Source organism: Drosophila simulans, chromosome 2R (genome assembly GCF_016746395.2).
Source record: "Drosophila simulans strain w501 chromosome 2R, Prin_Dsim_3.1, whole genome shotgun sequence".
NCBI classification, from domain to species: Eukaryota; Metazoa; Arthropoda; class Insecta; order Diptera; family Drosophilidae; genus Drosophila; species Drosophila simulans.
In genome coordinates, this window is record NC_052521.2 from 1,644,237 (window position 1) to 1,657,356 (window position 13,120).

The 13,120-nt window shown below is 39.1% G+C and overlaps 1 protein-coding gene across 13 annotated transcripts in view; it reads left to right on the forward strand.

Annotated features, from left to right (window-relative positions):
* The first annotated feature begins 798 nt into the window (after window positions 1-798).
* Window positions 799-13,120, forward strand: part of LOC27209337 (nipped-B protein) — a 56,131-nt gene continuing 43,809 nt past the window's right edge. For 5 of the 13 annotated variants that reach the window (XM_039292295.2, XM_016184776.3, XM_039292303.2 and 2 more), the window contains exons 1-9: window positions 855-1,079; window positions 1,333-1,451; window positions 1,534-1,705; window positions 1,761-1,876; window positions 1,932-2,091; window positions 2,151-3,040; window positions 3,109-3,273; window positions 8,571-8,749; window positions 10,138-10,578. In XM_039292295.2, coding sequence (XP_039148229.1) covers window positions 1,385-1,451; window positions 1,534-1,705; window positions 1,761-1,876; window positions 1,932-2,091; window positions 2,151-3,040; window positions 3,109-3,273; window positions 8,571-8,749; window positions 10,138-10,578 — 2,190 coding nt within the window. In that variant the 5' untranslated portion in view covers window positions 855-1,079; window positions 1,333-1,384. Of the gene's footprint in view, window positions 1,080-1,332; window positions 1,452-1,533; window positions 1,706-1,760; window positions 1,877-1,931; window positions 2,092-2,150; window positions 3,041-3,108; window positions 3,274-8,570; window positions 8,750-10,137; window positions 10,579-13,120 lie in introns of all 13 variants that reach the window. The other 8 variants (XM_039292299.2, XM_016184772.3, XM_039292298.2 and 5 more) reach the window with 7 other exon arrangements.

The following is a 13,120-nucleotide window of genomic DNA, read 5'->3' on the forward strand; positions in this document are numbered from 1 at the left end:
CAGGAACGGAGCGTCTTGAATAAAGTTGTTATTAAGAACCAAGCTTCCAAAACTTATTATTAACATCTCAAGGGACATGGAAGGTTTAATTAAAATTAATAATATCGTTCTGATCTATGATCGCCAAGATCAACACGATGGTCGCCGAACGGAGACCGGCGTTAACCTATATAACCATAATGAAACCAAAACAATTACTAGACTAATTATTACTATGTTTAATATAAGTGAATCTTGTCAAATTTGTTATTTGATTAAACTATTTGAAAACGCATGCATTCCTCTGAAAATAATTTTTCATCATTAAATTTATAATCAATTTGTATCAGTGTGATTTTTGAGGTGGCGTCTTGAAAATACAAGAGTCACACTTATGCAAAGTTTCGTGTTTATGAGAGTGATGAAATTAAGGGGATAGTGAAAAGCGAGAACACGCTCTATTATTGTTCTCTTGGTACTCTGTTGGCTCTCACAAGCATGTTCTAGGGTAATCGTTTTTATCCTATTCAGAGAGTAAAATAATTTTTGAACAGTAAGAACAATAAAGGTGTTTCATTATATGGTTGATGGGCTGGCTTATAATATACTTAAAAGTATTTTATTATATTAAATACAAAAGTAACAAAGTAAGTAATTTACTAACATAAAAAAATATAAAATAACCGTGACAGTTTTTTAAAACTTCTGGCAATTATCAGAAGGGCAAATCAAGACGCAAATTTATATATTTATTTATATATATAAATTTAGAAATATATCTGAAACCTTAAAGATTTCTACGTTTCAATGACATTTTATGTAACTACATAGTCTGGAATGGACCTTTTATTATATTTGAAGTATTTACGTTTTTGGCTGAAACGGTATTCTTTATTAAGTTTAGCGCGGCCACACTATCCTACAGGTCGGCCATATTCTTCAAACACTATTTCGAAAACTAAAAAAGTAAAAGTACTTAGTAATGTAAATTTATAAGTTGGTATTTAATTAAAACGCAAAGGAGAATCGGAGTAATTCCTTTAAATTGAACTGTGCCAATTCGTTAATATTTGTTGTTCGCATTAACGTAACGGTAAATGGTAATGCTACTGAAATTGTTTTAACTACATATGTAGTTGTTTATTATAAATCAATGTAAAGTGATTTATCTACTAGTCTTATTATTTCTAAACTAAAAAGATAAGATAGTATATAAAGTGATAATACAGCTGGACAATATCCATATATTTTAATATATTCATATAATCATTGTTTCCAATTACATTGTTTAACATGTTTATGAAATAATGTTTAGTTGTACCGTAATAAATAATAGATTTGTTTTTTTTCCAGCTCTTAGAATCAAAGTTGTGTTGTAATCTGTCGGATTATACTTTCATTTAATATGGGGGAACGTGACAACCCAACCGTACCTGTAACAACATTAGCTGGTTTAACCAGCACTTCTGATTGTAAGTATTTTATGTGCAACAAAAAATAATATGTATGTACACGTTTCAAAACTTATAAATATTTTTCTCGTTTAAATGCAAGTGCTAAGCGAGCTACCAGTGGCGGATTCGCTCCAGAGTGCAGCGTCCTTAAATAAATCTTTATTGTTCCATGCTTTGGTAGCTAACGAGTCTAGCAATTTACTTTCTATGCGAAATGAAAATCTAGTTCGACAATTGGTAACTGCCATTGAGAGAACAAACTCCGATAATATGTTAGTTGTTTAATATATTGTATGTTTTGCTTTATTAAAATAACTTGTATTTTAGAGAGTTAATACAGTGCCCAGTTCAAGACACAGCAACTAACTGTAGTACTTATCCTGAGCTTCTACAGGGAATATATCATTTTCGCCCAGCGGTTTTTAACACATCCATAAAAATACGTATGTTTTAAAAATAAAATCAAATATTTGCGTGTTATATGAATTTCATCCACAGACTCTCCGGACCAACATACTGCTAATGCTCGATTAGAGGCAAAGAAAATGCAAATTGATTCCTATTCAATACCGGAATGTTATGCATCACAAACAAATGTGTCCATTTCAAATGAACATCAATTGCAAGACGCTCAAGTCTGTTTCAATCATCTTACTAGGTGGGCTATATTTTTTATTATACTACAAGCCTTACATTTAATGCATTTTTTTGTTTTAGTATGACCTCAAAAGAAATCTTAGAAGAATTTTCACAAATAAATTTTAAAGAAAATTCAACAGAAAAAGATAAAATTGATGACTTTATCGAAAATTCAGATTTAAATGTGACTAAGATACTTACACAAAATACTCTAAAAAAAAAGTCTAATACACCGGAAAGAAGTACGGTGCAATCAATACAAGAACAGTTTTTTATTCAGCAACAAGAAGCCAATTATAATTTAAAACATGATTTTAAACAAGTATCAACAAATGTTGGTCAAATTGAAAATATTTCTCATACTTTTCCCCATGAGCTATCAAATTTTAATTTAAATTCTGTAAATATCCCCAACGTGTTATATGTACAAAGTCCACCTTCCACTGAATCAGAACCAACTCAAGCACACAACTCATCAATTGAATATTTAAAAAAAAAAAAAACGGAAATTCTTGACGTCAGCATTTTAAATCGACAACAGTTGTTAGAAAATACCAGCTTACATATTATCAATAAAAGTTCAACGTACCAAACGAACCAAAATGTATCAACAACTACATCGACATCTACTTCCTCAAGTGGCAAGTCCCAGGTCCGGGTATGTATAAATCGCCTTAGTATTGAGGATTCTCGCCTTATGCAACAGAGTATTAAAAAGTTTGTACAAAAGTCACCAGAATTGGCTAGAAGCATGGGGTTACTACAAGAAACGTGCCAGCAGCAACATGAAAACTTGAATATTATACACACGAGTGCGGAAGAATGTGTAGTAGTGAGTCGTGCGTCCAGTACAAATAATACAGTCAAAATCCCTATTGATACATTTTCTACTATAAAAGCCGATGAAAAACGATCCGCGAAAAGAAAACTTGCCATATCAGTTGGTGACATCCCACCGGAACAAATATGTAAGTAATGAATAATAATTCCCTTATAATATATACAAATATAAACTAATCAAAATTGTATTTTGTAGTTTCAAAGCCTAAAATGCGTCGGGTCGAAAGAATTACACCTCTTTCTAACACAAAGTGTGTGAAGGAAGAAGTCACCCGTTCGCAAACATATCAACAATTTATTCGAAACATGGATCATATAATTGAAATTTTAGACGATAGTGAATCTCCTAACTTTGATTCAGGTAAGTTAAAATACTAAAACTTGAAAATATTTAAGAAACTTTTATTATTATTATTATTAAGTGGGCTTGTAGGTGTACTGCGACCCAGTCGGATCTATTGTACTACCCCTAAAGTCCAATGCACTGTATAAAAGCCAGAATTTTATTGGGGTTCAGGGCTGCAATTGTTTCCCGTGGGACTACATACATGCCCAGGAGTCTGTTCCTCTTGATGTCAAGCGCCATGCAATCACATATAATATGTGCAGAGTTCTCCTCCTCCATTCAGCAGAAGGTCAGAGTTCACTGTCTGCAATGCCAATCTTATGTAAATGACTGTGAAGTCGGCAATGCCCCGTAAGAAGGCCAGTCAAAATGCGCACGGTGTTTTTCCCGTTTGTCATAAAGGTCTTTAACCTTTTGTGGTTATATTCACGGAGGAGAATCTTAGACTGCCTAAGTCCCGGTAGGTGTTCCCAGAGGGACAGATATTTTTCTTCCTCTATTGACTTAAGTAAGCCCAATACTCTGTGGTGAAATGCTGTAGAAATGTGTAGAAAAATGCTGGTATATCTGCCCATTGATTCGTGGTATTTTAACCTGGAGCCTACAACCCCCAGCCCACTTCCCTCGTCGGTGAGGGATCCTGGTGAGGGTCTGTATACCACTTTATTGTTTGTGGTTTCATAGGGTGTACTTTCCCCAGGGATGTCCAACTGTTCTTACTAATGAGATGAGTGCTGAAGTTCTGAGCGAACCTATGCTCAGCTGGCATTAGGTCATTTCCTGCTGCCTCAATTCTTATTAGGATGGCTTTCCGTTTTATTTCAATGACGATTTGAAGCGGCGTTACCTCCATTAGTACTTCTTAGGCTGCAGTGGGACAGGTACGCATTGCTCTTGTCATGCATACGCAGGCCATTCTCTGCAGCTTATGGAGTTTCGCCTTAGTGGTGCTAAGGCGTGCTCTATCACCCCAGGCTATTGCCCCATAGGTTAGTATGGGTTATCAATTGTGTTATCGACATGAGTTTTGAAGCTAAGTTTGGAGTCAAGGGTTATCCCAAGATACTTAACTTCATTGCTGGCCTCTATGCGACATTCTGACAGGGTTATTGCCTTCATTCTCTGTAGCTTGTACCTATTTGTGAAAGGAACAATAAAAGTTTTGCTAGGATTTAGGCTCAGGCCTACTTCCTTGCACCATTCGCTGGTCATGTTGAGGCCCAGTTGAATGATATGGCAAAGTGTTTCCTAATATTTACCTCTGGCTATAATGACAATATCGTCAGCATAGCCTTGGCAAAGTATACCTTTGCGGGTCAGTCTGTCCAGCAACTCGTCTACCAGCAAGCTCCACAAGAGAGGCGAGAGGACACCCCCTTGGGGGCAACCCCTTGTGGGAGATACTGTGGACGACTCTCCTCCGATAGTGGCCATGGCTCGCCAGTAGTGACTTCATCCATCTGCTGGTTGTCGCATCTACTCCTCTTCTTGCCAAGGATGCGTTGACATCCTCATGGGAGGTATTGTCGAAAGCACCCTGTATGTCTAAGAAGGCACAAAACGCCACTTCCTTATGAGTCAGTGAATCCTCAATAATGCTTTTCAGGTGATATAGGGCAGTATCAGTTGATCTGCCCGCTCTGTAGGCATGCTGCGTCCGCTGGACCGGATGCTCCACAAGCAGAGTGCTTCTTATGCTGACATCCACTAGATTTTTCAACGTTTTTAGCAAAAACGATGTCTTTATTTCCAGCTTTCGAAATGAAGACCACTTTGGCTATACTCCAGGGAGTAGGTATGTGTCCTAAAGCTAGGCTGCTGATCAGTATTTTCCTGATCGGCACTGCGAGCTAATTTAGCGCTCGTTGTAGCAGGATTGGCTGAATGCCATCTGGACCCGGAGATTTGTAGGGGTGGAATATACCAATTGCCCATCTTAATCTCCGTTGTTACTATTGATTTTGCTTTGGCCCAATCAGTAGCACGCGGTCTACTTTGAGCCGTTACCGGGGTATTCCCATCCGTTTGAAGCGTGCTTCCCGGAAAGTGAGTTGCCAGTAGTAGCTCAAGTTTCTCCTTACTTCTATAGTATAGGAGTTATCCTCTTTTCGTAGTGCCTGATTTGATTCTCGCACTCCTTTGGAGATTGCTCTGTTAAGTCTTGCGCCTTCACATGTGTTTACTATTGCCTCACAGATGGTTCTATAATTCCTTCGTTTGGCTTTTCTGATTTCATGGTTATACATTGTCAGTTTATTCCGGTAGGCATCCCTTTCCCTTCTCTAAGACTGACTCACCTCTTTGGTTCACGTCGCTGCTACCTCATATCACGTGATGTGCATTTGCATTACATTCAATAATGATGGGTGAGTGCATCCTCTTGCAGTGTTCAGCCAGTGCAGTGATTTCGGGCGGTGGGCACGCCCAAGCACGCACAATCTTCTTGGCTGCTCCCACATCTTCTACCACGATCGGTACACAGTCCCGCGTGAGAAATTCTGTAAGTATATAATAATTAATACTTCTACATGCCAGGATACAGGCTCTAGGGCTAGAGGCCCGTTGATCCCAAATTACCTTGGCATTCTTCACGTACAGTCCTTTTATTCCCTGGTTATACCAGGGTTCCTGTATCAGGGCTAGCCCAAGATGTTGCTTGGGAACATCCTTGCCAGCACGGCCTAGGCCGCCGTGGCGCGATGAATGTTCACCTGAGCTATCCCTGTACTCCCGACCATTAGATGATCGGCTCCATCGTCGGCGTTACGATCTGGAGATGCTCAGATCACCACCCGCCGGTACCGCTCCTTCCTTACTCAGCAGGTCTAGTTCCATGCCTAGCTCCTGAGAGGATATCGGGGTCTGATCCCCCATCTGGATGACGGTCGCATCAAGACCCTCATCATCTGCCAGATCCTCGCTGGATTCGGAGAACTTATTGGGCTTCTCCTTCCCCGCGGAGACTGGTAGATTTCGAGGAGTCTCGACCTGTCTCGTGCCGGCTTTGATCGCTTTGGCCTTCTTTTAACCACAAACTGAGATGTCTCCAAACCTGAAGCTCAGCTTGTGGTCGCTTAAAATAATCTTGACACATGAGTTGTCATCAATGCCAAGGCTGAGGAGCGAGCTACCACCCTCATTCTTCCTTGATATGAGAAGCCAATTCTCAGTGTCCAAGTCATTCTGTTTTTTGATCAATTCCTTGATCCACTTTGTTGTCTTGTCTCCTGTCCTGCAGAAGATGGTGATGTTGTGTGACGATGGCAAGTCGTCGGCCATCTTTACCTCCAGGGAGACACCGCTCCACTTACTGAGGCTGGGGACTGCTAATTGCAGCCACTCAGCAGTGGTTGCGTTGCGGCAACCCACTATCAGGAGACCCGCCCTGAAGTGGAATCCTCCAAACTTAATTGGAGAATCCCAACCAGAGAGGACTATCATTATCATGAGAGGTTCTCACTGCTGAGGACGACCTTGGGGTACCCCTCTTGTACGTCCGCAACTGTAATGGTCCCAGTTAAGGCCGCATATGATGGCTTGCGTACCCTTGAGGTACTTGGGCCATCGAAAGGAGCAGTCGGTGGCCTGCTCTTCTCCACCTTCTACCTCTTAGGTAGGCGTTTCCGTCGGAGGCGTTAAGATGGAGTTTGCCCGCTTCGAAGCAGAGTTGGGCCTTTGCTCTAGCGGCTGCGGTGTCTTGGCCAGAGACAAAGCTTCCGCAGGTGTCTTGCCCTGCTAAAGGTAACGAAGATACCACTTCGTTCTGGCCCCGCTCAGCCCCTTACGGTTAGGGTCATCCCGAGCCCCAGGCTGACCAAGTTGCGGTAATGGGTTTATAGCCCGTCCCGCTTGTCCTGCTTGGACCACAGTCGAGTGACTCGGTGTGGCTGCCCGATTCCTCCGTCCCGCAGCTGGGCGTACTTGTGCCGTCAAGGCCTGCGGTATTTTAGCATTTTTGGGTGTATTGTTCATGGTTCCCACAAGTTGCACAGAAATAAACGGTCCACCCGGGCAGAGATCCGCAGTACCCGGGTAAGGCTACCCAGACCGGGCGGACGCCACTTGCCCGGACTCTCCGTTAGCGACTGGGCTAGTTGTTTCCCGGGCCCCCAGCCTGGCAGACTCTCGGCACGGATCGAATGTCACCTTAGTCCTGCCCTTAGATGTGGAAATTTTTGAAAGTTTTCAGCTACAGCCCAACTACGATTAGCCAGCACTCTTAGCAGAGACATGACCTAACTAAGAGCCTGTTTCCAGCCGCCCTCGCGTGGAGAGTGTAGTTGCACTTCTAATGGTGCGTCACAATTACGGCGCGTACCACTAGGTGGTTGATCCCCTTGTGATACCTACTGGCAAGGCGGCCTAAAAAAACTATTAGAAAATTTAATAATTTTTTCGATTTTTTGACACTTATGTTTACAAATATTTTTACCCGTTACTGGTAGAGCGAAAGGGTATACTAGATTCGTTGAAAAGTATGTAACAGGCAGAATGAAGTGTTCCCGACTATATAAAGTATATATGTATATCCTTGATCAGGATCAATAGCCGATTCGATCTAACCATGTCCGTATGAACGTCGAGATCGGAGGAACTATAAAGGCTAGAAGGTCGATGTTCAGCATACAGATTCTATAGACAAATACGCAGCGCAAGTTCGTTGACCCATGTTGCCACGTCCACTCTAACGCCCACAAACCGCACAAAACTGCCACGCCCACAATTTTGAAAAATGAATTGATATTTTTTCACATTTTGATTAGTCTTTTAAATTCCTATCGATTTCACACTAGCTGAGTAACGGGTATCTGATATCTATAGCAGTTACTTTTGTTTTTAAGTAAGTTCTTTAAATCAGAAAATATTTATTATTTAGGTTATTAGTCAGGCAATGCTGCTGGTTTTGTCTCCGAATGCTTCTATTGTTATTTATTTATCGTAGGTTCTAATATCCGTTTGTGCGCCATTAATATTATTTACTCTCTGTCTAGAGTAGTCGATTGGTTATATAATACCAACGTGGGATGCGTTGGTTGAGTCGACTTTTAGTAGTCATGCGCGGTGATGAACGGCTTATAAGATCTCCAAAAATCCACTGGAGCTTTTACAAAAGATGTTATTATCTCTGAAGCTCGATCGACTAAATACAGCAATATTCTTATCTCTAAAGCTTGCCCTATAACTACCCAAGACTATTGAGCTAGGCTTAAAATAATATATGTTTAGCTGTGTGATTGTTAACTTATACACATCACTCTCTTTATCAAACATCTTTAGATATTAATGTATGGATATAATTTCTTTTATTGCAGAGGATGTAGACGAGACCATTGAATGCATTTCCTCAAAACTTTTAAATTCAATGAGTACTGATGTTGCCAAGTTAAAAGCTAAGCAGGCTTTAGATTCCATACCAAAAAATAAGTTAACCCTACTTATTAATTATGCAATGCGCAACGTGTACTTAGCCCGGAATTATTTTGCTGGAACGGTAAATATGATGATCCCATATACCATTGTTTAAACAACTGCACTGTGTTACAAAATGAGACCTTTTTTTATTATATTGATGTTTGATAGAAAGTCCTTCGTTAGTCAGTTGTTGGTCGATGACTTGTAAATCTTCTAACTTTATTTGTTAATATCTATGTTTAATGTTGAGAGAAATGAAAGGCTATCTTCATTACTACTGGAAAATGTTTATAGTGTTTTTAGTTTTATCCAGAAAGCTTACATCGATAGAAGAACATTTATTTTATAAAAAAAAAAAACAACAAAAATATGAGTAATTTATTTAAAAGGTAGACTTCAGAGATAATAAAACAAGAGAGAATGCTATAGCCGAGTTCCCCGACTATCACATACCCGTTACTAAGCTAATGTGAACGCGAAACTTAATCTTTTTGTGATATCGATAGTATTTGGGGAATATAATGAGAAAAAAATATATAAATTGTAAATATGTAAATTGTAATATAAGTGTAAGCGGGACCATCTGTGGTTTTGTAGGTGAAAGGATGGGCGTGGCCACAATGTGTTTGGTATACAGATTAAACTTTGCAAGACAAACAATATAACGAAGAAAAATCTAAACATTTTTCAAAAGTGTAGTCGTGGCAGTTTTGGGCGGTTGTAGGACGATAGAGTGGGCCACACCCCACACCCAATCTAACGCCCACAAACCCCAAACTGCTGTTCAATACTGCTACGGCCATACTTTTGAAAACAGTGTTATATTTCTTCACATTTCTTAGTCTTGTAAATTTCTATCGATTTGAAAAAAAAATTTTTTTTGCCACGCTGAAGCTGGAGTCCTACAAGGCATCGCACTTGGTCCAACTCTTTTTTTCCTCTACACTGGAAAAAAAGCTGGAAGATTGAGATTCAACATACAGATTCTAGAGACAAAGACGCAGCGCAAGTTTGTTGACCCACGCCCACTCTAACGCTCTGAAACCGTTCAAAACTGCCACGCACACACTTTAACAAAATGTTTTAATATTTTTTCAAAATTTTATTAGTCGTGTGATTTCCATCAATTTGCCACACAACTTTTTGGCACGCCCTAGAGGACCTAGGCCCTAGAGCCGCCGAACCGGTCACGGCCCCACTTTTAATCAATTTTTAATTTTTTACTCATATTATTCCCCCATATTTATCGATATCGCATTAAAATAATGCATTTTCGAGTTTGCATTCACACTAGCTGAGTAACGGGTATCTGATAAGCTTAAAGATGTTGTAAATATAAATACGAAGTTGTGAATTATTTTGAATTTAGGATTTAGGCCTTTGTTTATTTATCGGTACTCATATAAGGATTAATCCATTCATTAAATTAAATATAAATATTAAAATAAATATATTTGGTTTTTGCAGGAGGACGAAGATGAATTTGTAGATGATGAAGTTATTGAAAAATTACTTAACGCAATGGATGCTTGCTTGCTTATATGTAACATTTATTCTACAGTAAGCGACCTCCAGTTTTTACAAGAAGATAACGTATCACACATTATAAAATTTACGCAATTTCAACTGCGAGAAACCATATTTCCTCTTCATGACCCGGTTTACACGGCAAAAAGTATAAAGAGGACAAATCATCGTAAAAAAATAAAATCACACCAAGCTCAAAATCGAAGTATGCAGCTATTCTACTTGAAAACTGTAGAGCTATTAAAAGTTTTTGTTACACTTTTTGACAAATGTGTATTTGTTGATACTATAGTTTTACCATTGTCGACACTGGCTATTGAACCATTTTTTGTTGACAACATAGAGACGTTGCAATTTGTATGTTTGGAACTCGTTACCACAGTAAGTAAAAACTCTTCACGCATAAACATAGAAGTCCTCCCTATATTTTTGACATGAAGTTTTATATATTATATCAACTACACGTATAGTAATTAATTTATTTTCCTCGCCCTCATACAAAATTAACATCGGATATCTGATAGTCAGGGAATTCGACTATAATGTTCTCTAATCGTAAGAATCCATACTCCGAATCGTTACAGTAAAATTATTAAAAATTATGGCTTTGGAGGCTTTTTATACCCGTTACTCGTATAGTTAAAGGTTTTACTAGATTCGTTGAAAAGTTTGTAACAGGTAGAAGGAAGAACTCATAGAAGAGTTGAGTGCAGAACTTGAAGTATAGTTTCTGGGTTACTTGTGCGTACACTTAATGAGTTAAATTCGGGTGTTTGAATCTAACTGACTCGCTACTGCGAGGGCTTCGCCTTTTATTCATTCTTACATAGGTTCTTATCATCTAATTATATAATGCAGCGCTTGTAAGACGCCGCTGTCTGCGTTTGTAAATGCAGCTGAGTTTTATTCTTAAATCTATGTTTGAGGCCTATGACCGCGCTAATCACCTCCCGCGTGATCATATCTCTTGACACTTCGGCAATAGGCCGCTGCAATCGTACTTATCTGTAGTTGCCACTTATGCTGTCTAGTGACATGTTTATTGCAGCCCATAAATAGAACATATTTATAGTTTGCCTACTTATCATGTCTACCCACATCTCCGGGGGGAAAAGTGTACGGCCAGTAGTCGTCTCTCATTTATGCGTTGCCTCCGGATATAAATTACCAATATAATTATGATAATCACTGTCAACCCTAGAGCCGAGTGTCCGCTTGTCGTGTGAAAAATCAAGTCATCAATGTGTACCTTGTTATTTTTCAGAGTCTTGATTCGCATTTGAAGATTTTGCACTTCATTAGTGTTGTTGACAATCAAGTCCTTCAGCGGGACCACGTTCCATGTCTCCTTGCAATCTATAATTCCTAAACTGGGGATTATTGTTGGATTAAATTATTGTTGTATCCCCTAATATTGCTGTGCATCCTGCAAGTAGTTGTATAATGCCTTGATTGGGCAGTCTTATAACTTGATGCTGTTCGTTGCATCTTATATTAGCTGTTGTATTCCGAAACAGTCTAAATAGCCAACGGTTGGATCCACTTATCTCTTTGATGAACGAATGGCCTTGGAATTCCATAATTTCGCATGAGTGTGCCTTGCTTGGTTTCAATGGTGATATTTCGCAAGAGTGATCATCAGCGTTTTTCCATGCCCAATTACTTTCGCAAAGCCATTTTGTCGAATCCTCTTGTCTGCATTGGTTAATTTCCATTTCAGACATTATGTGATATGCGTTTATGTCTGTATTGAACGCAAAAAATTTAGAATTCAATTTCGGAATAAGGTTTGTTCCGTTTGTCAGTTTATAGATCAGTGGTAATTGTATAACTGAATTTCCACCCGGTAGCATTTGTTTTCGTCCTAATTTTTGCTTAACTTTTTCGAGTTAACTTAACTTTTTTTGTTAGGCGCAATTAGTGTAGGATGGATTCTTCCTTCACTAATGTCCGTTATCATTGAGATCGCTGTTGCTTGTAGGCTTTCTGCCTCTTCAATCCAGTTTCGCACTTGATTTGATAACATAACGAATTTAATTGACTGCTTATATACCATAAAGTGCTCCTTCATGGTTTCTGCAATAATATTGACTTGTTGGATTAGTTTTTTCATCAGTTGACTGGACATCTCTTGCTTGTATCGTATGCATACAATACATCCCCTTAAATATTTGTTTAAAGAATTTTGTATGTCAAATATCCAGAACTCCCTCTGAATATAAGTTCTCAAAATGTTAATTCCTCCATGCAGAGTTTCATTATTCATTCAACTTATCTTTGCTGCGCTTGTTCTGTATGCAAGCAATAGTAATTTGCGAATCACTCCATGCATGCGTTGTGATCTTGTTGCTCCATATAGCCTGCACCTTCGCTAATAACTTTGCTAATAAATGCGCAAAGTCTTAAAATCTTAAAGTCTTAAGGTTTTGACCGATTCATTCTCATCAATGCAGATTTTCTCCGTAGCACCGTCGTCCTGAATGTCGGCTAAAATACGTTTGTCATTTGGAAACCATTTTCGCAGATGCATGCCGGCCTTCTCCATCACTTGTCTCAATTTCCTTTGAAATTCATAGCACTCGTTGACTGTGTCTGCTCCAGTTATGAGGTCATCCATATAAAAATCGTCTCTAATTGTTTCTGCTAATACGCTATCCTCTTGGCAAAAGCGATCTGCCAACTCTCGTAGACATCGGACTGCTAAGAAAGGTGCTGCCGATGTGCCATAAGTTACGGTTGTTAACTTAAACTCACTGATCGTCAATTTTGGATCATCTCTCCATAGGATATATTGGTATTCTTGGTCTTTCTCAGCAACCTTTATTTGGCGATACATTTTTTCAATGTCAGCTACCATAACATATTGCCACTTGCGCCACTTAATTAGAATATCGAATATATCCTTTTGAATCTTAGGACCAGC